At 53.4% G+C, this 27533-nt stretch overlaps 5 protein-coding genes across 5 annotated transcripts; 2 read left to right on the plus strand and 3 right to left on the minus strand.

Moving 5' to 3' along the window:
• Positions 1-1405: 1405 nt before the first annotated feature.
• Positions 1406-5860, plus strand: PVX_085295 (hypothetical protein, conserved; the record flags this gene model as incomplete). Its single annotated transcript, XM_001616674.1, has 1 exon — positions 1406-5860. The coding sequence occupies one exon, from the start codon at positions 1406-1408 to the stop codon at positions 5858-5860; it is 4455 nt and encodes a 1484-aa protein (XP_001616724.1).
• Positions 5861-6648: 788 nt separating this feature from the next.
• PVX_085300 (calcium-dependent protein kinase, putative) lies at positions 6649-10014 on the minus strand. Its single transcript, XM_001616675.1, has 9 exons — positions 9038-10014; positions 8526-8814; positions 8353-8409; positions 8125-8196; positions 7936-8000; positions 7681-7786; positions 7424-7486; positions 7092-7155; positions 6649-6964 (listed from the first exon to the last, which is right to left on the minus strand). The coding sequence occupies exons 1-9, from the start codon at positions 9136-9138 to the stop codon at positions 6927-6929; spliced, it is 855 nt and encodes a 284-aa protein (XP_001616725.1). The 5' UTR covers positions 9139-10014; the 3' UTR covers positions 6649-6926.
• Positions 10015-12427: 2413 nt separating this feature from the next.
• On the plus strand, positions 12428-15869 carry PVX_085305 (hypothetical protein; the record flags this gene model as incomplete). Its single annotated transcript, XM_001616676.1, has 2 exons — positions 12428-15677; positions 15772-15869. 2 exons carry the CDS (start codon positions 12428-12430, stop codon positions 15867-15869), a joined length of 3348 nt encoding a protein of 1115 aa, XP_001616726.1.
• A 2640-nt stretch (positions 15870-18509) lies between these two features.
• On the minus strand, positions 18510-21297 carry PVX_085310 (hypothetical protein, conserved; the record flags this gene model as incomplete). Its single annotated transcript, XM_001616677.1, has 5 exons — positions 18510-18695; positions 18818-20542; positions 20729-20808; positions 21004-21046; positions 21250-21297. The coding sequence occupies 5 exons, from the start codon at positions 21295-21297 to the stop codon at positions 18510-18512; spliced, it is 2082 nt and encodes a 693-aa protein (XP_001616727.1).
• Positions 21298-21634: 337 nt separating this feature from the next.
• On the minus strand, positions 21635-27207 carry PVX_085315 (PP1-like protein serine/threonine phosphatase, putative; the record flags this gene model as incomplete). The annotated part of the gene is made up of 16 exons (XM_001616678.1): positions 21635-21825; positions 21941-22101; positions 22258-22362; positions 22514-22617; positions 22827-23183; positions 23330-23634; positions 23996-24153; positions 24275-24792; positions 25008-25088; positions 25227-25387; positions 25498-25577; positions 25733-25858; positions 26058-26153; positions 26398-26524; positions 26667-26805; positions 26970-27207. The coding sequence occupies 16 exons, from the start codon at positions 27205-27207 to the stop codon at positions 21711-21713; spliced, it is 2871 nt and encodes a 956-aa protein (XP_001616728.1). The 3' UTR covers positions 21635-21710.
• Positions 27208-27533: the final 326 nt, after the last annotated feature.

Raw genomic sequence — 27533 nt, forward strand, 5'->3', positions numbered from 1 at the left:
TACCCGTGGATACGTACATATTCACATATTCCCTTTTCCTGTATGCCGCTCCCCCCCTTTTGCGCAGAGCCAAGCGCGACGAGATGGCGCCACGGGCCACAAGCCAAATGGGTCAAACTGCGGTGGCGCAGTTCGGCGGGGAAAGAAAAGGGGAAGCAATCAATGGAGGAAAGAAAGAAAAAAAAAATAAAATAAAAAAAAAAAAATAAGCATAACGATCGGCGATACGCCACGATAGGCCGCCACGGCAAACCGCGACAAACCATTACGGGCGAAAGGAGGCCCCTTTTCGCTTCGCTCCTTTCGCCTCGCCCCTTCTCTTCGCCCCCCTCGCCGCATCACCCCGCTTTGCAATTTTTTAAAAAAAAATCGCGCCAATCACGCGGCGGTCACACGGCGATCAGTTTGCGCCGCATGTGTTGCGCGCTTATATATGCATGCCACCCCCAGTGGCAGCCGCCCCAGCTCCTCACCTCGTCAGCCCAACGTGGGCATCTCCTCGCCGCTTCGAATTCGTTCCAGCCAAAGGGAAATTTTAGTGCCCCATTTTTCCCAAACCTCCAGCTTCTTCCAGCTTTCCCCACTTTTGCCAATTCGCGCGAAGCAAACTCCACTCGGTTTTTTTATCACGCTCGACAACGTTAAAGAGAGGAAGCGGAAAAAAAAAAAAACCCAAAAAAAACAAAAAAAAAACAAAAAAAAAAGCGAAAGGAAACGAAAAAGAAACGAAAAGGAAACGAAAAAAAAACGAAAAAAAAACGAAAAAAAAACAAAAAAAAAGCGAAAAAAAAACAAAAAAAAAAGGAAAATCAAAACAGAGGCAAACCAATAAAGCAATCTTAACGGCCATCGTCGTGACCATCGTCGTGACCATCGCCGCGACCATCGCCGCGACCATCGCGCCAACGCAATCGCAGAGTACCCCCGCGAATTGCTTGTTTCCGCCAAATCATGTAGCGCAGGCTGGGGAAAGGAAGCCACAGCCCCCCAGTGACAGCGCGCGGAGCACAGGCTTGTATGAGGAACGTTCCTCCGAGCAGTTCAAGCGGCAGTTATACGGCAGTTATACGCCCGTTATACTTCCATTTTACTTCCTTTACCCTCCATTTTTTCCCCCGACTGCTCGCCTCCCCGCGGACGCCCCGTTCTTGCCGATGCGGAGGAGAGAAGTGAAGTAGACTGCCGGCCCAAGCAGAGGCGAGGAGCAAGAAGCACACCCGATCGTTGTTCGCCTTTGGGGGGAGCAGTCGTACGCGTGTATATACATATATATATATATATATATATATATATATATATATTTTTTTTTCTTATTTTTTTTCTTCTTTTTCTTCTTTTTCTTCTTTTTCTTCTTTCCCTTTTGCTCTCCGCGCCGATCCCCCCCCGCTTGCGCCCGCTCGAGAAAATGAATTACCGAGGCGCCGACGCAAAGCAGCACAACAAGAGCAAAAATAAGTTCCCCCTTTTCTTTCTCAAAAACAAATACTCTAGTGCGAAGCAGTGTCTTGGCCAAGGCAGCGGCCCCATGAACCCGCAAGGTGCACATAACACACAAGGGAGCCACTCCAACCAGGGTCCCCACCACGTAGGCGACAGCGTCTGCAGCGCCTTCCAGGGAAGTGCCTCCAGCAACGCAGCTACTCATAACAGCAACGCAGCTACTCACAACGGCAACCCGGGTAGTCACAACAGCGCCAGTATGTATTACAAGAGACGAAGCAACTTTAGCGGAGCGGGCATGGTCCCGCCCAACAGCGCCAGCGGAGCGGATCCCAAGAACAGCAGCGCCATGATGAGCTACAATGATGACATGTATCACTTCGAGAAGCAGAAGCTGCTCAACGGAGGGGCGGCCGGAACCTCTGGAGGAGTCGGCGCGTACCACATGGATGCCGCGCACGGGAACAGCACCGGTGGAAGCATCAGCAATAGTGGCGGCCAGGGAAGCGGTCACTCTGCTGGCGGTCACTCTGCTGGCGGTCACTCTGCTGGCGGTCACTCTGCTGGCGGTCACTCTGCTGGCGGCCACTCTGCTGGCGGCCATCCTGGTAGTGCCCACCCTGCTAGCGGCCACCACGGCAAGTTCTACAGCAAAAACACATACAGTTTCCACCCCAAGAAGGAGGGCAGGCAGAACTATGAAAGCTACCTGAGCTGCATGCACGAGGGAACCAACAGCAGCAGCCACGGAGGCATAAGCCACGGGAACAGGAGCCACAAAAATTATAATTATGATGGTAACAGGGAGAGTTACGTCAGCATGGGTGGCCCCAAAAATGTGAGTCGGTGCTACGACGTTGGGGACGGCGCCTCCTGCATGAACATGGCCGGGCAGAAGAAGGTGAATTACTTCGACGCCGGCGTGGGGGGAGGTTACCAGCATGCGGCGGCGCATGGAGCGGCACATGGAGCGGCGCATGGAGCGGCGCATGCATCGGCACATGGAGCGGCGCATGCATCGGCACATGGAGCGGCGCATGCATCTACCCATGCATCTACCCATACCGCTTCTTACGGCGCGAGCGAGCAGCTGAGGAGAGAGCCCCCCAGGGAAAAGAACGCCCTGCAGAACGCAGCCGTCATGAGCGGCGAAAAGAAAGAACCCATGCTGATTATGATTAACGGGGAGAGAGCCACCAACAACGGCAGTGACCGTGTGGAGAAGGTGGGGAAGAAGGAGAGTCACGCGCAGGCGGACGACGACTACGTGGAGCGGCAGGAGGAGGAGCAGCAGCAGCAGCAGGATGATGATGAAGAGGAGGAGGAGGAGGAAGATGACGAAGAGGAAGAGGAAGAAGACGAAGAAGAAGAAGCGGACGGGGAGGAGGCAGAAGAGCAAGACGACGTCGACCTCTCCTTTGCGAAACGCTCCCACAATGTTGGTACCCCTCGGGGAAGCAGCAACCACCGAGACGGCTACCAAAACGTTAAGGAGGTGGGCCATACCAAAAATGATGCTCGAAAGGGGGGAAACCCACCCACTGATGGGGCCAATTTGAGTAACGCTGGGAGGGCAAGCAACCCACAAGAAGGAACCACCAATGTAGTGGAGCCAATGAACACCACCCAAGTAGTACCCCCACACACACACACACCCAGCAACCACCTGACCGGAGTCAGCAACAAACATTTAGACTCCATCTCGGGAAGCGCCTATAACATCGCCTACATGTTCATTTACCAGTACTACTACGTCCTGCACACGAAGAAGGCCATGATGCATAATTTTTACTCCGAGAATGCCATTCTGCTGGTCAGCTTCAACTGCCAGAGTGGGGGGACAAAGCAGGTGGGCCCATCGGGCAACTCACCAGGCGACTCATCCGGGTGCGCATTGGGCAGCGCATTGGGAAGCGCGTTTACCAGCGCGGTGAGGGGCAACCTGGGGGAGAGCGCCCCAAACGAGCAGAGCGACGCGGACAAGTTCTTCAACCTCAGCGAAATGAACGTGCAAGGCAGCGAGCGAAGCGGAAACGTCATCAAAATGAAGAACAAGCAAATTATTGCGGACTACTACACCCAGCTGGGAATTAGCGAGTGCACCGTGCACATTAACTCTATAGAGGTCATTAACCTGCACGACGAAATTTACCTGTACATTCAGGGGAAAATAAAAAAAAACAAAAGCACCAATCTGTTTTACCACTTTTTGCAAAACATACACCTGCACAAGTATACCGTTTGCCAGTACTACGTGGATGTGGATTTCATTCACTACTACTGCTTGGATGTGGCGAATCAGCAGCTCGAGGGTTCGCTTCAAAGTAGGGCAGACGGGAAGGCAGCCGCAGGGGGTAGTCATCCCATCGTAGAGGTGAAAGGAAAGGAAGATGGCACGAAGAAGAAACCGAAAGTTAGCAAGTTGAATGCTACCCTTGGGGGGAAGATAACCCTTCCCAAAGGTGGTGAAGCAGCTACCGCTTCTACACCCGCTGCTACCACGCCGGGTAGTAGCCGCCTCAAAGGGGACCCATACGGGAAAGCCGCCAGCGGATTGAAAAAAGGAGCCGTAAAAAAGACAGAAGTGGTAGAACCCGTTTTGGCATCCCCCCAGAGGAGTCTCACCAAGGAGGGTAAGGCAAAAGTGACCCCCATTAAAGGAATGCCCAGCGAAGGAAGCTACCTCCCCCTTGGAGAAGCCAAATGTGGAAGTACCACCAAGCAGTCAGTGCTCACCCCCTCGGGTGTTAGTAAGCCTACTGAGAGGAAGTCCCACATGGCGAAGTACGCACAAGTGCATTCCCCCCACGGGGAGGAAGAAGACGACGAAGAGGAAGAGGAGGAGGAAGAAGGAGACTACCTCGACCTGGGTGAGGAAGATTACCTGGAGGAGGACGACGAGGAGGAAGAGGATGAGGCCGACCTGGACGTTTTGGAAGCGAAGCACCCATCGCGCCAATCACTGCATGACGTGGAAGCGTTGGGGGATTACCTCGACGACGCGTACGAAGCCGAGGTGGAGACGGAGGCGGATGCGGAGGCGGCCCAACTGAGCAGGGCAAACAAAGGGTCCCCCGCGAAGAGGGACGAAGCGGCGTTGCTCAAAAGAGCGCAGGGTAGCGGCAAGCCGGTAAAGAAGGGCACAGGGCAGCTCGATGCGGAACCTATAGGAACGAATGTCGCATTGAAGAAAAACAGCAAACTGAAGAGCGAAGATGAGACTGTAGGGGCAAAGAAGAGCAGTGCAAATGTCGTTGGGAAGGTGGCAGCGGAGGGGGGCTCCCCAATACGGGCAACGAATGAAGGCGCGGCCGCAAAGCAGCAGGCGGCCTCCCCAGATGGCGGCAAAAAGGAACAACGGGCTAAAGAAAAGGGTAGCGCCGGTAGGGAGGCGGAGGAGAAGGCGGAGAAAATGGAGAAGGGGGCCAACGTGACCACCGCGGCGACGGAGGCGAAGAAGGCCAAGAAGAGCAAAAGCGACGGAAGCAGCAACGCCTGGAAGGTAGACAGCGAGGAGAAGTGCCCCAAGATGGAGACCATCCTCCAGGAGGAGAAAACGCTCAGCGAAAATGCGAAGAAAAAGAAAAAGGAGAAGGAGAAGGAGAAGGAGAAGAGCAGCAAAGTAGACCCCAACAGCTGGGTCTTCCGAGTGATGCGCAATAGCAAAGTGGCCACCCAGGGGGAGAAGCCCAATCAGGGAGTGAAACCCACACAGGGGGAGAAACCAACTGAGGGGGAGAAACCAACTGGGGAGGGCGAAACCGACTTGGAGACCCAAGAAGAGGAAGAACACGAGATCAGCGCAAACGACAAAAAAATAATCATTCACAATATACATAAAACCATGGATAAGAAAAAAATAAACGATTGCATAATCGATCGGTTGAAGAATTATAATGATGGGCATGCTGTGCAAATTGACATCTATCAGCGGTCAGCCAAGAAGCTCTTTCCCAACTCCTTCAACCCCGTTAGCTACGAGAAGGGGAAAGCGGCAGAGAATTACTCGTATGCCATCGCCGAGCTGGACTGCCGGCAGAGCCAGAAGCTGCTCCTAGACCTGGGCCTCTACTGCAACGGCATAAAATTGAGCATTGAGACGTTTAAGGAGAAAAGGAAGACGCCCGAGGCTGCCAAGAGGAGCGGCAGGAAGTTTAACGCTTTCGGGGGAAGCGGCTTCGGGGGAAGCGGCTTTGGCGGCAACGGCTTCGCAGGAAACGGCTTCGCAGGAAACGGCTTCGCAGGAAACAGCTTCGCAGGAAACAGCTTCGGCGACTACGGAGGCGGAGCCCCCCTGGACGCCTCCAAACCGAAGGACGACCGCTACAGGAACTCCTTCTTCCGGGGCTCCTCCGCCACGGTCACGACGGTCGGCGTGGCGCAGTTCCGGAGCAAGAGGAACAACATTTTTGTTAAGTGAGAAGTGGCAGCTCAGAAGTGGCTGCTAAACGGATGAGCGGATGAGACGCGGGAGGGACCACTCCTCCCATGTGTCCTCGCCTCCACCGAGTTGCTCACCTCGAACCAGCAGGTCGGTTCAGCGTAAAAGGCGTGTTCCCCTGGAGGCGCATTTTTTATTGTACGCATGTTTTTATCCCCGGGGTGGGGAGAAGTTACCAAGTGAAAGGGGGAGAAGTTACGAAATGAAGGGGGGAGAAGTTACGAAATGAAGGGGGGGAAACCTCATGAGGTGAAGGGGGAAATAATCCCTCTTTGCTCCCCTCCCCTTTGCTTCTCCTCTCCCTTTTGCTGCTCCCCCCCTCCAAAGTGCAAAAGCCATATTGCAACAACAGAACTTTTTTTTTTTTTCTTTTAAATTAAGTCTTAATTGTTTTTCTGATTAATTATGCCAGCCGACTATGGGGTGCTTCCCCGTGTGCGGTTGGAATGGCCACTCCCCAACTGCGTGTGTAACTTCTGGGGAGGGGCACATCACATCTGTGGAAGTGCCGCTGGACAACCTCTTCCGCGAGGGATACCTATTTGTAAAAATCTCCAATTATGAAAGCGTTCAAAAAAAATAAAAAAAATAAAAACTAGCCAAAGTGAAAGGGTTAAACAAATGGGACGTGGTGCACGTGAACCGCTCGTAATTACGACGAGGTGAAAAGGGAACAAAAAAAAAAAAAATAAATAAAATAAAATAAAATAAAATAAAATAAAATAAAGGGGGGCCAACGTGGGCCAACAAAAGGAAGCGATACAGTGGTGGAACAAATGAGCAACAGTGCGGGGAACAAATGAGTCGTCCCTCGCGCGTACGCTTGTGCTGGAAATTATTAATCACGAGGCGCACAATACGTAGGGGGTGCAGGTCCGCTGGGAGCGGAGACAAAACAATGGGGTGGGGGGATGCGAAAAAAAAAAAAGAAACACGACGCTGGTCAAAGGGGGGATGCGAAAAAAAAAAAAAGAAACACGACGCTGGTCAAAGGGGGGATGCGAAAAAAAAAAAAGAAACACGACGCTGGTCAAAGGTGGGCTGGCTACTCCACTTGGGACTTGATCCACGGGTGGTTGAGCGCTGCAGGGAAAGGGGGGGTGCAATTTTAGCTGATCGACAGTGCCGCATTGGTTACGCAGGCAGCTGTCCATTTGGTTAAACAGGCAACTCTCCGCGGTGTTATTCTGCACACCGTTGACTGACTCACCTTGGTATGCCGTGAGTCTTTTCTTTTCGTTTCTCTCCAACAGCTTTTTTAAAAAATCCACAGCCTTAAAAGGGGGAAAAAAAGAAAATAAATAAAACAATAAAACAATAAAACAATAAAACGCTGAGTTGAGTGCGCGTTTTTTTTTTTTTTTTTTTTGTGCAACGGGGGGGTTTGCTGCGCCTGCGGGGTGCCCTTTATTACGCGACGCGGACAAACGTGAGCATTTCGCGTAGGACAGCCGCTGCTCAGTCGTTCTCTCGCTCCTTCCTTCTTTTCTTTTCTTTTCTTTTCTTTTCTCTTTTTTGCGGCGGCCCTCTCTCCATGATCACCTCGACGGAAAGGGAGGAGAATTCTTTGCTCTTCCAGTTTATATTTTTGTTGAGTATTTCGTCCTGGGGGAGTTGCAGAAGGGGGGCATGCACATCACGTGTGGGGGGTGAAGCAACACTGGTGTGCGTCTCCACGTCAACGCGTGGTCGTCACCATGCCCATTGGGTTATTTGCCGCTTAAGCAGCTGGGCAGGCACTTTTTTGTCCCCTTCCTCTTTTTCGTTTTTTTTTTTGTTTTTTTTCTCCCTTTGGTTACCACAACTTTGGGCGTGTTCTTCCCCTCAAATGGGTATTTTCCAGTCAGCATGAAGAACACCATCACCCCGAGGGCCCAAATGTCCGAAGATATTGTGTACTTCTTTCTGCAGCAGGAGTGTGGGTGGGGGAAGTTCGTTTGGCACTGCAAGTGGTTGTCTGTGCGTGCTTTGGTGTTCGCTAAAGGGGTTTGCTTTTTTATTTGTTTGCTTGCTTGCTTGTTTTTTTTTTTTTTTTTTTTTTTTTCGCTTTTTACCTGATCAGTTCAGGCGAAATGTAGTGGGGGGAGCCGCACAGTTCGGTCAGGTATTCGCAGTTCACCTGGGGGGGAAATTTGCAAAGTGTAACAGGAGGGCTTTGCAAAATGTAACAGGAGAGCTTCACCGCGTGTGGTAAGGGGGCGATGTTAACGTGTCCACCGCCCAGCGGACGGCTCGCCGCTCACCTTCTTGGCCATTCCGAAGTCTATCAATTTGATGCTTTTCGTGTTTTTATTTTTAAAGAGGAAGTTCTCTGCCTGCGGGGGGAAAGGGGAACTTCTCCGTTGGTGGGGCTGCTCCATTGGGGTGAATACTCCGTTGGGGGGGCTCCTCCGCTGGGATGACTCCTCCATTGGGATGACTCCTCCATTGGGGTGACTCCTCCATGGGGGGGGCTTCCCCTCTGGCCTTACCTTAATATCCCGGTGAATGATATTCCTGGAGTGTAAATACTCCAGCGCGCAGCAGATCTGAGGGGGGGTGAAGTGGAGGGCAGTCAGACCGCATATATGGTGGAGTGACCAGTCAGACATAACCTCCCAAACGGAGCGACCTCACACGGCGGCTCGCTTAGAAAGAGACCCACCTGGCGGACAATCTGAATGGACTCACTCTCCAAGAGGCACTTATTCTTCACCACCGTGTAAAAGAGCTCGCCTCCCTCACACTTCTCCAAAATAATGTAAAATTTATTTTTGTCTTCAAAAAAATCTTTAAATTTGATGATGTTTTCGTGGCTCATTACGGAGAGGTACTTGATTTCATTTTTGACCATTTTTTCAAAATTAAAATTTTTTTTGTGTTTCTTTTTTTTTTTTATAATCTTCACGGCGTAGACTTCCTTCGTTTGTTTGTTGATGCACTCTCGCACGACTCTGCGGGGGGTAGCGGCGTGGTAGGCGGTGTGGTAGGCGGCGTGGTAGGCGGTGTGGTAGGCGGTGTGGTAGGCGGTGTGGTAGGCGGTGTGGTAGGCGGTGTGGTAGGCGGTGTGGTAGGCGGAAGATGGGAAAGCAATCAAAGTTAACTGGTAAACCACGCAACGCTAGCTGCGAAACCGCTCAACATTTGCTGCGAAAGCGCGCCGCGGCAAACGCTCACCCGAAGGAGCCGCAGCCCAAGACCTTGCCGAACTTGTACTCGCTCTTCTTCTTCTCTACACTGCTGTAATGCTTAATCAGTTTGTTTATTGCGTTCCCCATTTTCCTTCATGCTCCAGGAGACTGCTAGCTTTAACGTGCGAAGGAGAGGGGGAGCAACAGAACAACCAGTGACAGACGTGACTGTTCTTGCAAACACTGTGGGAAGCATTCTGTAAAAATAAAAACGCGCTTCTGTCTTCTCCCCATGGACGCAGCTCTTCCTTTGTCCTCAACACGGGTACGAAAGCGTTGGAGTGACGAAGGGGTGAAAAGAGTTCCCTATCCCTGCGAACACATGGTTGGCTTGGAAGCCCTTTGCCGCTGAGCGGGGGGGAGATCGAGCGGGGGAAACGCCTCTCGGCAAACCGTTTACTGCTAAATGGATGCTAATTGGCCGCTAATTGGCTGCTAAACGGCTGCTAAACGGCTGCTAAACGGCTGCTAAACGGCTGCTAAACGGCTGCTAAACGGCTGCTAAACGGCTGCTAAACGGCTGCTAAACGGCTGCTAAACGGCTGCGTAAAATCCGCCGCGCAGGGCTCGCCGGAAAAGACGCATGTACACAACAGGGGACACACGGGGCGCGCTGGCAAATCACTTTTTCGCAAAAAAATTAAAAAAAAATTCACTTGCGGACAAACGAACAGAGGGGCGACCCATACACGCATGCGTAGACGAGCACGTTCACGCAAATGGGCAGTTTTGCGGGCGGAGGCTTTCCACTCTCTTGCGCTTTGGTGCATCACATTCGAAAAAAAAAAAAAAAAAAAAAAAACTCAAGGGAGCTGCGCTTCGATGACGTGGGACGCCGTTGGGCGGCATTCAAAGACGTGGCCAGTCGCGCATAGTTCTTTTTGCAGTTCCGACGGGTGGTTTTTTCGCGTTTGCGTTTGCGTTTGCGTTTGCGTTTGCTTTTGCGCTTACGTTTACGCTTACATTTATGTTTACGTTTTCCTTTTTTTTTTTTTTTTTTTTTTCCCTTGGCCCTTCCCCCGTATTTGTATGCATGCGCCGCAATGCTGCTACGCCGCTATACCGCTGTGCCACTGTGGGGGGCCGAACAAATCGAGGCAAGCCAATCTGGAGCGAGTCTCGCGACGTCACACGGGGGACCACTCCACAGGTGGAAACCGCTCGAATCGCTCGAATCGCTCGAAGAAGGCATATGTACGCATGAGTGATGCTCTACATTTATAGAACAACGCTGGAGGGGGAAAAGAAAAAAAAAATTAGAGGAGCTTCTAAATGGGGGGCATATGTAGAGGAAGCTCAGCAGAGGGAAAGAGAGCAAACTTGGGAGAAAAGATATGCCGTGGCGAAAAAATAAAAAGAAGTGGCACCGAAAAGGTATAACAGGGAAGGCAGCGTGGGGGAGATAAAATGGAGGAGTATTTTCGCAGGGCGATGAGGACCCTAGCTGCGAACTTCGCGGTGGGAAAAAAAAAAGAAAAGAAAAGAAAAGAAGTAAATAAGATGATGGCGATGCTGCTGCTCATAACATGCTAGTATATGTAGATAAGTGCTCCCCGGCTGCAACGGGGGAGCCACTCCCCCCTGGCAAAGGAGCCGAATTGACGATGACCCAAAAGGGGGCCAACGGTGCCCACTTAAAATGGCTTTATTGTTACCCTCAACTGCTTTACAGCGCAGAGCGGAGCGGATCGAATTGCCCTGTAGAGCCTTCACTTTTTTAAAAAGGAACCTCCAATTTTGAGGTGGAAAAGTGGAGAGAGCTACTCCCATTTCGCCAAACATAGGTCCTTCCTGTTGCACGTGTACCCCGGTTCAGTAGGCAATCGTGAGGGAAACAAAACGATAGAATTGTCCTCGTGCACCCCAAGGGGGAGTGACCCGTTGTGTGTTCATCCCGCTGAAAGACGCAACCGGGAGGGAACAGTCGAAAGGGAGAGTTAGCAAAACGGCAGAATTGGAAAAGGAGGTGGCCAAATTGGTATGAGCATTGCTAGGCACATAAACCCTAGCGTGGGGGATGGGAGGAACGATCGATCGAGCCGTACCTAGCCACCCCCTCTTCACCATTTGGGGGCAGCTCGAAGCAATTCGAAGCAGATGGATACCCGTGGGAGCAGCTCGCCCAATCATGCCTTCCATTTAAGCCGCCACACCATTTGCAAGTCTAAACCGGTATGGGGCCCAAACGCGTGGGAGGCTCGCCGGAAGGATTGCCAAGGCCATGAGCGAACCGCATGCGGTAGGGTGACTCTCCCCAAAAAAGGAGCCACCACCTGTCAGTTTTGTTCGTCAATGGAAAGAAGTTAAAGAGGTAGATCCGCATATCGCTACTGCGAAAGGGGAAAGGGGACAGAACGGTTCTTTTTTGAAATTTAAAAAAAAAAAAAAATCCACAGCATGTTTCTTTTTCCGCTTCCGCTTCTTCATGTGAATGCTCCCCGGGGAAGGGAAAACATAAACATGCTGTGGATTTTTTTTTTTTTTTTTTTTTTTTTCCTTTTCTGCCGAACTGTGCTGGCACACACTGCGCGTGGGATGTCTCTTCATTTCTGTTTCGTTCCTACTTGAGTTCTTTCTTCTTTTGCATGCGGAGTGCACCCCCTTGCCATTCTACACACATGTGTGTAACGCCACTTCGGTGTGAACTTGACCAGTGGAGGGGGCAGAGAAGGGGTTGTCTCCCTGGTTGTTGAGGATAGGCCGCTCACCCGTTTAGCCCCTTCACCCATTTAGAAACCCCCCCACTTATGCGCTTCCATTCGGGAAGGGCACAAACTGGGAGGAAAAAACAACAGAAAAAATACAAGACAAATTGGGAGGAATACACGCAGTTGCTTCCTCCCTAGGGTGGCAAGACAGAAATGGAGCAGGTTTTTTTTTTTTTTTTTTTTTTTTTCTTCCTATGGAGAGACCAGCCCAACCATGAGGGTTGCACTAACCCGCACGGAGAAATAGGGTAGCTTCCCCCCAAGTGCCAATCGTGTAGCTCCCCAAGCCATGGGGCAAATGTGAATGCACTAACGCAGCAGCAATGTTGGCTTCCCCCATGAAGGTTAAAATTTTTCGCGCTGCTCAAAATTGAAGAGAAACTATGGTCACTCCCCGTGAAAGAGAATGACCGAGTGAGGAGACCCGGCCGGTATGCGTGAGTGCAAGCTGCGCCAGTTTACATCCGTATGATTGTCTCTGTGTAACCTGTGTGATCGTCTCTGTGTAATACGTATTATCGTCTCCATGCCATCCGCATGATCGCCACCATTTCACCCCTCTGCTCGTGGCTCACCTTTCCTTTTGCGCCGGGGGACGGCACCCTAGAGCGAGTGCCAACAGCGCTGTGGAGCAGACACTTCCCTCCCCCTACGGGTAGCCCCCCAAGATGGAGGAGAGCTTGTTCATCAACCTCGAGGGGAAGGACCACCTCCTAGAATTAATTAAAAAATATGAGGAGAGGGTGAAGCGCGGACAGCCCGCCAACGTGGTTTTGCCTGGGGGGGGCAGAAAGAACTCCTTCGTTTCTGAAAGCGACAAGCTGCACCTGCTGCAGTGCCTCGGCAGAGCCAGCTTCAACAAGGGAGGAACTTTGGGTGGTGCCAAAAAAAAGGAAAACGTCTTTCGCTACCATTCGTTTTGCATAAATGGGGGGGAGGTGACCAGCCCTCCTGGGGGGGAGAAGCCCGCCTTGCAGAGGGGAAGCCGCGGCGCTCTGCAGAAAGGAAGTCATGCCACTCTGCTGGGGGGAAGTCGTGCCGCTCTGCAGAAAGGAAGTCATGCCGCTCTGCAAAGGGAAGGCCCCGCTTCCTCGCAAAAACTAAGCGCTGCGAAGGGGACGGCCAAGCAGTGGCTCAGGCCGCAGCAGAGGAGCGTCAAGCTGGTGCCGAAGAAGGCGTCACCGGAGGGGGTGAGGGACGCGGAAAAAGCAGCACCAGAGGAGGGGGAGGAGGATGACGCCTCGAAGAAACTCCACCCGTCGCCCCCACTCAACGCAAAAGACACACCAACACAACCCCATGGCTGCTCACAACTGCACAAAAAGGAGCAACACACCCAAGCGGCCCCCACCTGTAATGACAAGATGAAAAGACAAAGAGGAGATAACCTCCCTCCTCTCCAAAAGAATAACTCCTCCCGCTCAATGCAAATCTCAAAAGGAAAAAAAAAGAAGAAAGATTCTTTTAAAAATAATTATGGGGTAGACTTAGTACCTTCTGCTGTACATGGGAAGAAGAGCTGTCCTAATTTGGCCCCCCGGGGCGTAAATCCTTCGCGGGCTAAAACTGTGCAGTCAGCCGAATGGGTGAAGAAGACGGCGAGCCGGACGAGAGAGGGACTCCCTACTGAGGCAGGGCTTAAACCCCAAAGGGGCCGCACTCTCGTTGGTAGGCCTAACTTGGTGGGCGGGCACCCCAGCATCTGCAGCAGCTGCAGTAGTGACAGCCGAAGCGCATCGCACCGAAGCAAGAACCCCAAATGGGGAACACCCCGTGGGGGAGGAAAGAAGGGTCGTCTCCCCGGAGATGAGCAGAGTAGGCACACGAGCAACTTACACATGCAGGTGGACCATTCTTTGGAAAACTCCCTCATCCTCACGCTGTCATCATCATCGCCATCGCCATCCTCTTCTTCGCCTTCCTCATCCTCCAATGTGATTTCTTCCGTCTCTTCGTACCACAAGGAGGGAAGGAGAAGAAGCTCCGGGGCTGTGAGGGTGCACCCACGTGAGACAGGACACGCGGTGAAGGTGAATGAGAGCATTTCCCTTGTTGCCACTCCTTGTGAAATGGACGCCCAGAAGGAGGAAATGTGCAGAGATGAGGGGGCCCCCGCCAATGGGGGGGAGCCCGTCAGGCAGGACGAACCGCTGGGCCACCCACGGAGGAGCGACGAGGAGTCCCAGGCGGTGCGAAGGAAAAAGGGCAAAGGGAACTCCAGGGGGAAGGGGCCAAAAAGGGGTGTCCCCAACGGGGGAAAGGCTGGCCAGTTGCATCCTACTGGTCAGGTGCACCCTCCTAAACAGCTGCCGCATGCTGACCGGCTCCCTCATGCTGACGACGTTGGCCCGGCGGACGAAATGCGCCACATCGTTCGGCACAAGAAGGCCATCACCAAGCTGAAGAAGAAAATTCTAAACGGGGTTAAGCGGATTAGGGGGGAAGCAGCGTTGGCGAATCGCGGCGGAGAGTTCGCGCAGTTTGTTAAGCGGGCCAAGAGGGCGCTGGAGGAGCGGCGGACTGGGTCAAGGCCATCCACTGGGAAGGCAGCTTCACCAGAGGGGCGAGGCGAATCTGAGTCGCACCCACGGGCAGACACGTGCGAGCTCTTCGTACAGGAAAACAAAAACGAAGCGCTGATTAGGAGATACCTAAACAGGCAGAAGCAGCTGATGAACCACGTCAACGCGTATATTTTGTTTCACCAAAGGAAGTACCTGAAGGAGTGCCTACGCAGAAGGAGAGGAGACAAGAAGAGCGGCGTGGCATTTTCTTTGGAGGGGGGACAGATCGATCAGGGTGTCGTTAAGGGAGAGGTGAGTCCAGAGGAGGGGGAGAAAAACGAAAGGAGGGACCAACCAGGGGTGGAAATGAAAGGAGGGGAGGTCTCTCCAGTGATTAGCCTACCACAGGGGGGAGACCTCCAGATGGTTGTGCCTCCACTGTTAAGGGAAGCTACGCGGAGGAGTTCCCAGGGGGGTCACCTCGAGGAGGACTCAACGGCGAAGCAGTCATTCTTGGCAGCACATGAGGGAGAGGAAAATGCAAAAAAGGAGCCGCAAGGCAAATTAAAGAAAAACCAAATGAACCTTAAAGATAAGGATAGCGCCCAAGCGAGCATTCCACACCATCGTGCATTTGAAGAGAAGGTCATTCAGGTTGGGAGCTTCTCTTCGCAAAGAGTGAAGCAGTTCCTCAACGGAAGCGACATCAAAACGGAGGAAGTGGGAAGGACAGACGGATGGGGTGCCCTCGGGAGAAGCTCACTTTGCCCCCCCCATTTTGACACCCTAAGCAAACGAAGCAGCAAAGTTAACGCGATGAGGAGCGGCAGAATGTTCCTGTGCTCCAGTGAGGAGAAGCCACTTCTCCAGAAGTCGCTACGTGGGGAGAAGCCGCTAAATGAGAAACCGCTAAATGAGAAACCGCTTCGCCAGAACGAAGCTCCACGTGAGGAGCGCCTCCGTGCGGTTCGACTCAAAACAGGGGGAGAGGTGCGACTCGCCCCGAACGTCAGAGCGGACCTCCTGGACAACTGCGCGGCGGTTTTTGCCTTTCTGAGGAGCCAGCTGAAGAGGGTAAACTGGTCCCTCACGGGGGGCCACTCCACCGGGGGAAGCCGCTCCTTCGGGGGGGGCCACTCCACCATGGGAAGCCGCTCTTTCGGAAGCACCTCCCCAACGAAAGGTGCACCCCCCAAAAGGGAGGACCCCCAACGTGACTACCTGCTCAGTTTGCGAAGAAGCGTCAAGAGGCATCTGGAGGAGCTACGAAGGACGAAAATTGTGGCTTTCATCCTTTCGGTCCTCCCTGAGAAAGGCAGCTCCCCGTGCACGCCGACCTGCAACGTGAAGCCAGTGGGGAGGCCCCACACAGCTGCAATGCGCGTAGGAAGGTTGCACACGTCCGCCAATCATGGTGAGCCGCGTCACCCCCCGCGTTGTGGCTGCTTATTTTTTTTTTGTTTTTTTTTTCCCATTCCACTGCTGTCCTTCCCTCCCCCCCTCGGCAGAAAAATCCCCCAACTGGATTGCACCCCACCCAGTCAGGCGCAGAGTCCCCACCAACGTTTTCAGCAGACGTAGAAGGGGGAAAATTAGAAGCACCTGATGGGGGGAGGAACTTCCTAGTGGTGATGAACAAGGCTGGCTTCCCCCCTGAAGAAGTTCCCTCCCCATTGGGGGGCACACCTGGTCGCCTTACCCATCAGGGTGAAGCAAAACAAAAGCAATTTTTTTTTTCCCCGATTTGTGTGCAACTCAGTAGGTAGTGCGCCACTTCAGCAGGTAGTGCTCCACCTCAATCGGTGGTGCCACCCCCACTTTCAAAACTTTTAACTTTTTTTTTCTCCCCCACGAGTGGTAAATAACCCGATGAGCATGTTTCCACAATAGTGGCAAATGAATGCATCACGTGGGCCGTTTGGAGGGGTCTCCAAAAAAAAAGAAAAAAAAAAAAAAAGGGAGCTGCATTTTATGCGCTTCTTTCATCTGCACCTCTTCCCTGCGTGCACCCCGCTAGGACGGTCGAGGGACCCCCTCGCCACTCTCATACCACCCGCGGTGAAAATGATTCACCATGCGGATGAAATACACGCAGAGGAAATCTAACCACTCCTGGGAGAGTACCTTCTCACCAAAAGGGATGTAAACCATGTGTATGAGCTTCTTAACCAGGGAAGCTGTCAGCAGCATGGCTAGGCAAACGCAATACAGGAGGCACAGAAGGAGCGATCGGTCTAGTAGGTACAAGTCAGCGGCGACGATTAGAATTACTAACAAGGAGAGTGCCACCAGCCACATGCTATTCTTTGCTATCCCCTCGTAGGACCGCCTCCCGTTGCTGCACTTGTTCAGGAGCGTTCCTTCCTTTCGTGGGGTTCTTCCCCTTCTGGAGGTGCCCCTCACAACCCGGTGGCAGCTCTCTACTCTCCTTCTCCAGCCCACCAAAAGGAATTTCTCCCTTCCGTCGTTGACCCTGTAGCGCTGCCCCGTTGGCGTAAAATCACTGGTGAGGTGAGTGTAGCCACGGGGAGCTCCCCCATGAGTGCAGACCCCCCTACCATTCGACTGCCAGACCTTTTTCTTCCCCCCCCGTTTGGAGAACCCCGTCTCTCCTCCCAGGTTGGCCACACCGCCTACCCCCCTGTTCCACGTCACGTCGCTTTTGGTGGAGCTACACGAGCGAAGCAAGCGTGTGGGTTCTTCCCCCGTAGTATCCTCTTGGATGGGGGTTCTCTCCCCCCCTTGGTTAATAACACCACTCCTCGTTGGTTGTCCCTCTCCTCTTCCTTTTTTATTCTTTCCTATGGGGGAGTCCCCCCCGAGTGGGCCACCCACTGTGATGCAAATCCCGTGTGTCTTCGCGTCCACGTAAAAGTGGGTGAGTCCTGCGTATGGGTGGTTCCCATCAGATGTGTTGGTGAAGGGGTGTTCGCGATTGGGAGGGTGAAATGGAAAGAAGCGGAGAGAGTCTCCCCCTCTCGCGACACTTCTTTGGGGAACTTCTCCTTTTTTACCCTCTTGACTGGGGTGGATCTCCTTTACGGGGGAACCCCCCAGGAGAGTAAGTCGATCCCCTCCCTCCAGCTGCGAGTCCTTCCTGGTGGTGGGAGTCCCTGCCCTCTGGTCCATCCTGTGCCATGGGAATGCCCCCCACCTCTGCGTGTGATCTGTGACGGGGCAATGGTGAATCACCCCCGGGAAGTAGACGCCAAAGTAGTTTAATCCTGGCGCGTTCGCTTCTGTGATGGTGCCATAGGTGCAACACTTTTCGTCGTCAGGGGGGTGCTCCTTAAAGGGGTAACCGTCGGAGAGGAGGCCACCAAAAGGCAACGCACCGCTTTCGCTTTCGCTTTCACTTTCGCTTTTACTTTCGCTTTCACTTTCACGTTCGCTTTCACTTCCCCCTTCCCGCACATCACACCGCATTGCAGTCAGCTCGTTTCCCCCTCTAAAGAAGTGCCAACAGAACGAGGAGATGAGGGCTTCCCCACTCTGTGTGATGCACTCCTGCCACGAGAGGAGGTGACTTAGAATGCGCCTTGTTTCGGAGGAGAGTCGATCGAGGTACTCTCGGAAGGAACGCACAGCAAGAGCAACCCGTTTGGCAGTTAACACTTCCGTTTGGTCTCCCCACTCGTCATGTATAGTAGCGCGTGAATGGGCTTCGGCCAGCCCCTGAATGAGTCTCACCTGGGCAGCAGGTGCTCCACCACAGAGGTGCGTCCTCAGCAGGTGGCCACTCAAGACGTCAACTAATGTTTGCCTCCACAGGGCGGGGGCCACTCCCTTGGGGGGTTCCTCCCTCCACCTCACTGCCGCTTCCCCCCTCTTAAAATTTATTTCAAACGGGGCAACCCCACAATGTTGCAACCTTTCCCACACCGCCCTGCCTCCCCAGTGTCTCACGAAGATTGGGAGAGAGAGCACCAAGTGAGTGGACTCCACATGGACGAGTGCCATCCTTCCGCTCGCCCGGTGGAAGTGCAGCACAACTGGTGGAGCGTCTCTCCGTCTGGGAACCCTTCCGTCACTGGGTGTCATTCCTTTTTTGGAGGTGCCTGTTTGGTTTGCCCCTCCCTCAGTTCCCATCACAGTTGGCCCGTCTTCCCTACAGAGTGGGCTCCCCCCCAACGGCAGCAATCCCCCTCGAGTGCTCTCCCCCCTTTCTTCCTTCACTCTGCAAAGTGTATGAGACGACCCCTTTGTTTGTCCCTCCAACTGGCTCTCTCCCACTGTCTGCACGGATTTACTTACCATATGAAGTGCCTTTTTTTTCGGTTCGCTTTCTTTTTTCGGTTCGCTTTCTTTTTTCGGTTCGCTTTCTTTTTTCGGTTCGCTTTCTTTTTTCGGTTCGCTTTCCTTTTTCGGTTCGAACTTGGGAGGGGCGTCTACCACGTGCTTCCCCGCCTGTTCTTCCTCCCCAGTGGTGTCCCTCTCCGATGCAGGCGTTCCATCCGGAAGGGGGCCTCCAACCCGCTCACTGCTGGGGGTGCGATGGGTGAGATGGACGATGTGTTGAGCCCCACTGGACGGGTCGCGCGGACGCTTCGGCACCAGCTTGGTTGTCCTCTCGGTGGGGGGGTTCAGAGTGGGCTTCCCATGGGTGTGCTTCTCCTGTGTGGTCTTCCCCCGGGTGTGCTTCTCCCGGGTGGTCTTCCCATGTAGGGGCTTCTCCTGGGGGGGCTTCTCCAGTGAACCGCTCCGCCTGACCGCGCGCTCCAGCTCCTCTTTCCTCCTCGCCAGCAGAGCTTTGTCTGCCTCCAGCAAGTGAACCTTCGTCCTCAGCCTATGCACAACACAGTCGTTCTTCTTCATCCTTTCATTCTCCCTCTTCACCTCCTCATAGGATGCCCTAACTCTTTCGTATTCTTCCACACCCTGTTCACTCACCTTAATTTTTTGCAAATAACTCTCCACTTTTTTTTCTAATTTTTTTTTTTCCTTTTTGTTTTTTTCTTTATACTGCTGGAATTCTTTGCTCAGATGGCACATCTTTAGGAACACCTGTTTCGATCTGAGGAGAGTTAACCCCAGATGAGTGTAGGTCAGATGTAGAAGCGACGTGATGAAGTGGATGTGCTTGTTTATCGCTTGCTCATTCTTCATTTGGTTAACTCTATGCAGGTGCCTTTTTAAATATTCGCACACCCGATTTACATTTTCTTTTGCCAGGGCCTGCTCTATGTCGTCCAGACTGTATTCATGCTGGTCCTCCTCTTGGAGAGTAAACAGGGAGGACTGCATGTCTTTTCCGTGGAAACACCTCCTGCTGTTGTTATGGGGGCTCTTCCGCGAGGATCGAATGCTTCTGTAACTTTCGCGAATTTTTTTCTCCCCATTTGGGTACCCCCTGAGGGGGAGGTAGTGCCCCTCTTCGTCGCCACTCTCCCCACTACTACAGCTGTAGTTTGATGAATGGGCTTCCCCCCCGGGGGGTTCCTTCCAGCATGCGTTTTTGCAGATGGGGGTGCATTTTTGACCTGACCTGTTCACGTGATTCACTTTGGTTTTATTTCTTCTCTCCCGTTGGTACTCACTTGGGGGGTCCTCCCCATATTCCACGTATTCCGCGGTGGACGTCTTCCGGAGCAGCGCGTAGGGGGTGGCTCCCCCGCGCCCCTGGCGAAGCAAGTTACATGTTCTTCCGCCGCGCGGCACGTTGCCTTTTCTGCCATCACTGCTGACGTCGCCACTGTGGTCTCCACTCTGGTCGGCGCTCTCCCCGCACGAGGCGCCCTCCTCCCGTATGCGGGCGAACAGAAAAACCAACAAACAGATGAACTCTTTAACCACCGGGTGGAGGTTGATGCAGCTCTGCTGTGCCTCCCTCTTCACTGCCTCTGCCAAGGAGGCGCAGCTCTTCACCTTTACGTTTTCGTGAAAGAAGCGAACTTCCTTGATGGGCGTCTCCCCCTGGCGGTCGCGCCGCTCAGCAGTTCGGCCGCCATTGTGATTAGCGGCAGGGGTAGCGGCGTGGTTAGCGTCGTGGTCATCGTCCTGGTCATCGTCCTGGTCATCGTCCTGGTCAGCGGCGGGATCGTCTGAGTCGCCGCCACCCCCGTAGCTCTCCCCATCGACGGGGGTCCCCAATTGGCCCCTCGCCACGCGCGCACTCCCCAAGTCGGAAATGAAGTCATCGCTGCTGTCCCTGCTGTCTTGCCGCTGCCCCAGTTCGTGCTCCTCCGCAGGCTCCTCCTCAAGCTGCTCCTCACGTGTGTCCTCTCTCTCGTCGTCACGCTCCTCACCTGTGTGTCCCCTTTGAATGGTGTTAATCCCCAGCTGCGTTGTGTAAAAGGAGGGGAAGTCATCAGTGTGTTTTTTTCACTCATGCGGTGGGGAGGGGGGAACGGACCCGTTTGGTTCTTTCGGGTCGTTGGAAGGATAAGGGGGGTCACTCCTTTGGTTAGCCTCCCCCTTGGTGAGCCCCCCCTTGGTGAGCTTCCCCTTCTTTGCGCCTCCCCTTACGTCTATCAATCCTTTCACATTCCAGGGGCTCCCCCCGAGCTTGGCCTCGATGTGTTGTAAGACGGACTTATCGGCGATCCCTTCGCGAAAAGAAAGGCACAGTTTTTTTATCTGCGGTGTGGCGGCGCGGCTGGTGTGGCGGCGCCTTTGGTGTAGCGACGCCTTTGGTGTGGTTTCGCCTTCTGCGTGGCTGCTTTTTGGTGTGCGGGAAGGCACCCACAGGTGAAGCGCCCACATCTGGGCGGTGCACAGGGCGGACGAGCCCCTCGGCCAACCTGCGCTCAACAGATCCTTCGCGTCAACCGATTCGGACCCTTTCTTGAGAAGGAGGGGGGCGAAGTGGGTGAAGCGGGTGAGTTGGTCGAAGCGGGTGAGTGGGTCGAAGTGGGAGATCCCCCCCACGTGTCAACCGCGCATCAGCGACGGCGGCGGTCGGCAGAGTTGCCACCTCCACCTGTGTGTCGTCGCCGCCGCCGCTATCGCCGCCGCCATCGCCATTTACGCTTTCTTTTTTTCGTTACTGCCAAGTTGGTCAGGAATAACTTCAGCTCGTCCACCACTTCAGGCATATTTTGCAAGTTGGTTCATTTGAGTTTTTTTTTTTTTTTTTTTTTTACACACACATTAGTTGGCATGTAGGTTGCTTACGGGGGGGAAATGAATGCCCTCGAGGGGGAAGACGTCGAATGGGCCATTCCTCCGTTTTAAAGCGAGCATGCAGTGAAGGGGGGCACACTCGTTTGTCACGAGCGATTGCAAGTCAAGTCACGTTTAACAAAAAAAAGGAAAAAAAAAAAATAAAAATAAAAATAAACAAATGGATAGACGAAATAAAGTGAAATGTAAAACTTGCCCGCTGCGCAGTCTGCACTGCTTGGCTTCCTCCCTCATGTAGGTACACGCGCGCACAGGTGGGAATTAAAATCTCTTGTCCTTCCCTCCTGCGCAGCTACGCAGCAGAGGAAGTGCCCCCCCCTCCGCGTCATATGTAGTACACTGGTTTGAAGGAGTTTAAAAAATCGACGTAGTCCACCTTGTCGTCCGTCTCCACGGTGTAGGACAGCAGGTCGATCTGCTCGTCCGTGAGGGGCTTTTTCCTAAAAAAAAATAAAAAATAAAAAAAAAACATATACATACACATACATATGCACTTGTGTGTGTACGCACCCCCGCTGCGCTGCTCTGCGCTACCGTGCGCGGCCGGCGAGTTACTTCTCATGCTTGTGCTCCTGCAGGATTTTGTTGAGCTCCAGCAGAATGTAGCGAAAGTGGATGCTCGTGATCTTCCCCTGCATGGTGTCCTCCAGGTACTTCATGCACTTCTTCAGGGCCACTTTGTTCTCGTAAATCACGGTGCATATGTGGCACCATATCTGGGAGGCGGTGATGGGGGAGCGGTGATGGGGGAGCGGTGATGGGGGAGCGGTGATGGGAAGGGAGCAATGTTACAGTGGCACCACTACTGACCACACTGCTAACCACACTGCTAACCACACTGCCAATCGCGTTACTGCTGACGGCGCGCCTACCTCGTCCACGTAGGAGTACTTGCTCTTGTTCACCACGTAAAAGGCCTGCAGGAACTCCAGGAAGTTGATCTTGGACGACTTGGTTATGTCTATGGATTTGGCTAGCTGGAAAAAAAAAAAAAAAAAAAAAAAAAAAAAATAAACAAATAAAAAAGAAGATAAACAAAGTAACAACAAGTGGGGATACAAATACACGAACGAACGCCACTGCTGCAGAGGGGGGGAGACCCAAGAGGGCAGCCGGACACCCCCCTACCTCCATCAAAATCTCGTCGTCCACGTCGAACTCCACCTCCTTGCTGATCTTGTTCATGTCGAAATTTTTGATCGCCCGCACGAAGTCGTCGTAGTCGAGGTAGCCTGGGGGGGGAGCGGCAGTGTGAAAAGGCGGCAGTGTGAAAAGGCGGCAGTGTGAAAAGGCGGTAGTGTGAAAAGGCGGCAGTGTGAAAAGGCGGCAGTGTGAAAAGGCGGTAGTGTAAAGACGCCACAATGTAATGATGGCAACAGATGGCAACAGTGCACCCGCGCGGCGCACCTCCCACGTGGTGTGCACCCCTTGGCCGACTCACCGTTCCCGAAGTTGTCGTAATTTTTAAACTTCTGAAAGAGGGCCACCGACTTGATGACGCTGGACCTCTTCCTGCGCTCAGATCCGGCGCTCTCGTTATTCTCCTCGTAAAACCTGTAGTGGAAGTTAGCCGTGTCCGCACTGTCCGCCAGGATATGCTTGCCGATGGTCTCGATGAGCTTCCTAATTTTTTCATTATTTGTGTATTCCTTGTTTATGGCTAGTCTGTAGCAGACACGCATCTTCCCAATGAACTCGGCGACGTCAATCTTGTCGCTCTCTTGGGAGCTGTCCTGGTTGCACAGCGAGTTGCTGTTGATGAGTCTCACTAGGATGCGGATCTGCTCGTTGGAGAGGTCTACGCGGGGGGAGAAAAATGTGTAAAAAATGACCCAGCGAGTGAGCAGAGATATACTGAAACGACGCCGTAACTACGACGCTGTAACTGCGACGCCGCACCTACAACGCGGTTTGCGCCGCTAGGCGGACGCCCGGCCCACTCACCTATGTTGAGGTCCTTCAGCACCTGCTCGAACTCCGCAAAGGAAACCTTGCCATCCAAGTTCTTGTCGAACACCATGAGGGTCTCGCGCAAACTCAAATCTGCCTTGAGCAACGCCTCATACAGGTGCTCGAAGCACTCACTCTTCCACTCCGTGTTGATGAAGTTCTGGCTGGGCTCGTAGTTAATTTTGAATCTGTTAAGTATGCTGTTGTAGTGCACCTGGTTGCCTTCGATCATTTTGAGCTTCTTGCAGAGGTAGATCCACGGCACCTTCTTCGTCTTGCTCAGCTTCTCCAGCTCCTCCCTGGGGGGGGCAGCGGTGGTGAGGCGGTGAAGCGGTGGTGAGGCGGTGAAGTGGTGGTGAGGCGGTGAAGTGGTGGTGAAGTAGTGTGTCGATGGGCCGATTAGCAGACGAACCGATAAACCGCTAATCGGCTAAACCGCTAATCGGCTAAACCGCTAATCGGCTAAACCGCTAATCGGCTAAACCGCTAATCGGCTAAACCGCTAATCGGCTAAACCGCTAATCGGCTAAACCGCTAATCGGCTAATCGGCTAATCGGCTAATCGGCTAATCGGCTAATCGGCTAATCGGCTAATCGGCTAATCGGCTAAACCGCCACCCCGACCGCGCGCCGCTTGGCGACCTCCCTCCGCGGCCTTACCTCCACACGTTTATGTGCACCGTGCCCGTGTTGTCCCTGTCCTGCTGGTAGAGGCTACTCCACAGGGAGTTCTTTTCGTGACAGATCAGCGTGCTCAGGCAGTTCAGGATGTCGTTCATTTGGCCCTCCGCGGAGATCTTGTCGCAGGTCCGCTGCACCTGGGGGGGGAGGCGGTGAGGGAGAAGCGGTGAGGGAGAAGCGATGACGGGCATTGCGGCGACACGCTAGTAGATGGCGCGCCACTCCGTGCCGCTTGTCCGCGCCGCTCATACGCAGTACGTTTTTCTCCAGGTCGAGTATCTTGGAGGAGTGGAGGACCTTCTCGCGGAGCTTTTGGTTCTCCTCGAAGGTCTCTCGGATGACGTCGAGGGAGGGCGACATGTACTCCTGGACCTCGAAGGTGAGGTCCTGGTTGAACACGATGGCTGCCCCGAGATTTTTAATTTTGTTGCAATAGTTGGAGGCGGAAAACAAGGTAATGCACTTGCCCTCGTGGTGACTCTCAATGCCCTTCAACGTTTTGGGCACTTGGTGGGATCGAATTAAAATGTCAAAATTATTTTTCTTCAAAAATAGGTCTGTTATGTCTGGACCAAACGTGATGCAGTTGTTCCCTCGCGCGTTTCCCCCTATGCCGTTTTTCTTTTGGGGGTCGGACCAGAGCAAATCGAAGATGATGGTGTCTTCGTATTTCTCGGGGTGCAATATCTCGTGCTTCTTCCTGTCCAGCTCGTCTATTTCCCGCATGGTTAGGTCCTGGTACCTGCTCAGCCCGCCGTGCACCACGAAGATTTGGTCTGCGAGGCGAGGCGGCACGATGTGGGAGGAATGGGAAGAATGGGAAGAAGCGGGAAGAAGCGGGAAGAAGCGGGAAGAAGCGGGAAGAAGCACACATTTGGGAAGAAGTGGGAAGAAGCGAAAAGAAGCACACATGTGGGGGGGCACCCTTTCGGGTCGCGTCCCATAGGGGCAGACCAAGCCAGCCAAGTCAGCCGCTAACATAGAAACCTACTCTGGATGTTTACGGCCAAGCCAAGCAGCTCGAAGACCCCTTGGAACAGATCGAAGACGGCACTGTCGTACTTGGAGAGCACTGAGGGGGGGGAGTTAAGGGGGCGGCCATCGATGGGTTGGTGCGGAGGCCAAACGAGTGCGCAGAAAAAGACAAGCATAACCATGAGCGTGCGCGTAATCACAATGGTGAGTGTAATCATGAGCGTAACCACCGCACCTTCGTTGTAGAATCCGTAGACCTCATTCATGTAGGAGCACTCGTGGTTCCCCCGGTTAATGATGACGCAGTCGTAATTGCTCAGCTTGAAGGTGAACAGGAGGAGGAAGATCTCCGTGGCGTTTTCTCCCCGATCGGCGATGTCTCCGTTGAAGATGTAGCTGCGTCAGGGGGGGAGGCGGCAAGCATGTGTGCGTGTAGAAATATGTGTGCATGTGTGGAGATGCATGTGCGCATGCATGTGGCGGTAACTGCGTAGTCATCCCCTCACATGTTGTTGGAGGAAGGCAAGCCGAAGCGGTTAAACAGCCAAAGGACGTCGTTGAGCTGGCCGTGCACGTCTCCCAGGATCTTCGAGAGGGGTGGTGAAGAAGTAATATGAGTAGGTTGGCCACGTAGTGGAGCGGCACACCAGGTTGTTGCGTTGCGGTGGTGTATCTTTTTGGTGTATCTCTTTGGTGCATCTCTCCGGCGCATCTCTCCGGCGCGCCGCCTCGCCTGCCTACGATCAGCTTGGTGTCCTTCGACTTCTTCGTCATGTCCACGTGGATTACGGAGCTCTTGATGTTCTCCTCGAGCATCTTTTGCGTCTTCGTGAGGATCTTGCACACCAGGTTGTTCGGGAGGACGTACTGGGGGGGGGGGGGGCAGTAATGGTGGAGTGGCAATGGGGCGGTGGTGACGTGGCAATGGGGCGACGATGACGTGGCAATGGGGCGACGATGACGTGGCAATGGGGCGACGATGACGTGGCAATGGGGCGACGATGACGTGGCAATGTAACTCGTGGCAGCGAAAGGGCGAGCCGCTCCACCGCTCCACCGCGCTTACATTCTTGGTGGTCAAAAAGAAGTGGAAGACCTCCATGGCGAAGGCCTTGTCGATCTTGTCCTTCAGCTTGGGCACATTTTCGTCGTAGGCGGTGGACTGCAGGGGGGGGGGAGAAACTCTCCATGTGGTTACTCAGCAAGAGACATCTGTAAGTGTTGCCTCGAGCAGAACCATCAGCATAGGGAATAGACCCGGGGAGGGGAAGGAAACCCTCCCTCTATCCCTCCACCTCTCCGTATCCCTCTCCCTCTCCGTATCCCTCTCTCTATCCCGCCACCTCTCCTTATGCCTCTTCCTTCCCCTCCACCTCTCCTGCTCCTCCCCTCGACGCAGAGCCTACCTCGTAGGACGTGGTGGAGATGCGGGAGAACTGATTGGAGTTGCTGGAAAAGCATTTGGAGGTGAACTGAATCTTGCCACTCTTAATGTCTTCGTTTATCGCTTTGATGAGGGGCTTGTAAATTTCGCTGGGGGGAAGGGGTGAGAAATGAGAGGGCAGTGATGGGTACGTGGGTGCGGGCGAGCATGCTGGAGCGGGGTACCTCCCCTTTGTGCAGCTGCTCTTTCCAGCGACGCTTGGCTGCCCATTCGGCGCTCCCTCTTGCCTACTCATGATTGTTGAGGGTCATGTTTTCGTGGAGGTGCTCAAATTTCCTCCACACGAGGGAGGAGACGAAGGAGTGGAATTCCTTCCTGGCTCGGTAGCCCCTGAAGGCCCTCTGAATCCTTATGCTTGCGCTTTCTGTTTCTGCATGGGGGGGCAATCGATGGGGGGCAGTCGATGTGGGGAGATGGGGCAAGCGGTGAAGAAGGGATGCACAAGGGATGCCTAACCGGGGCGTCCATCAGCGGCGTCTAACCGAGACGCCTAACCGCGACGTCTACCCGCTGAACCCGCTCACGCAACGATACCGCTGAAAGGTCTAATCGAATCGCGCAGACAAAACGCGACGAGGGCTCCATCCTCCGGGGTGAACACCCGTGCGTCCCTGTACACACCATCTGTGTAGCCATCCCTATTGCTGAACTTCACTGCGTAGATTTTTCTTTTTTCGGGGGAATCCTTTCCCGCTTGCACCTCCCCAATGTGCTCGACTGTGGCTTTGTAGCCATACACCATGACGGTGTCCTTTACTTTTACGTCTTCCATTTTGGACTGAAGGGGGGTAGCGGACGCGGAAAGGAAAAAAAAAAAAAAAAAAAAAAAGAAAAAGAAAAAAGAAAAAAGAAAAAAGAAAAAAGAAAAGAAAAGAAAAGAAAAGAAAAGGAAAGAAAAGAAAAGAAAACTAAACCGAATGAAGCAAAGTCAAACGAACAAAATAAAGTATGACCAAACTGGGCGGAGTAAAATCACGCCATAGCAAACCGCCGCGTAGAATTGATCTGCGGACGAACGGACGAGCGGACGAGTGGACTAACGACAGTTGCACATGCGAGGGGGTGGGGAGTCACTGCGACATTCGCTTCATACGTCTG

This window comes from Plasmodium vivax, chromosome 13, assembly GCF_000002415.2.
Source record: "Plasmodium vivax chromosome 13, whole genome shotgun sequence".
NCBI lineage: Eukaryota > Apicomplexa > Aconoidasida > Haemosporida > Plasmodiidae > Plasmodium > Plasmodium vivax.

What these genes read in the sequence shown, in the direction of transcription:
- PVX_085300 (XM_001616675.1), bottom strand. Translation starts at nt 9,138, where the DNA reads ATGGGGAACGCAATAAACAAACTGATTAAGCATTACAGCAGTGTAGAG. An exon ending in AGAACACGCCCAAAGTTGTG is followed by an intron (nt 7,487 to 7,680) that starts GTAACCAAAGGG and finishes CAACTCCCCCAG; the next exon opens with GACGAAATACTCAACAAAAA. An exon ending in AAGACTCACGGCATACCAAG is followed by an intron (nt 6,965 to 7,091) that starts GTGAGTCAGTCA and finishes CTTTCCCTGCAG; the next exon opens with CGCTCAACCACCCGTGGATC.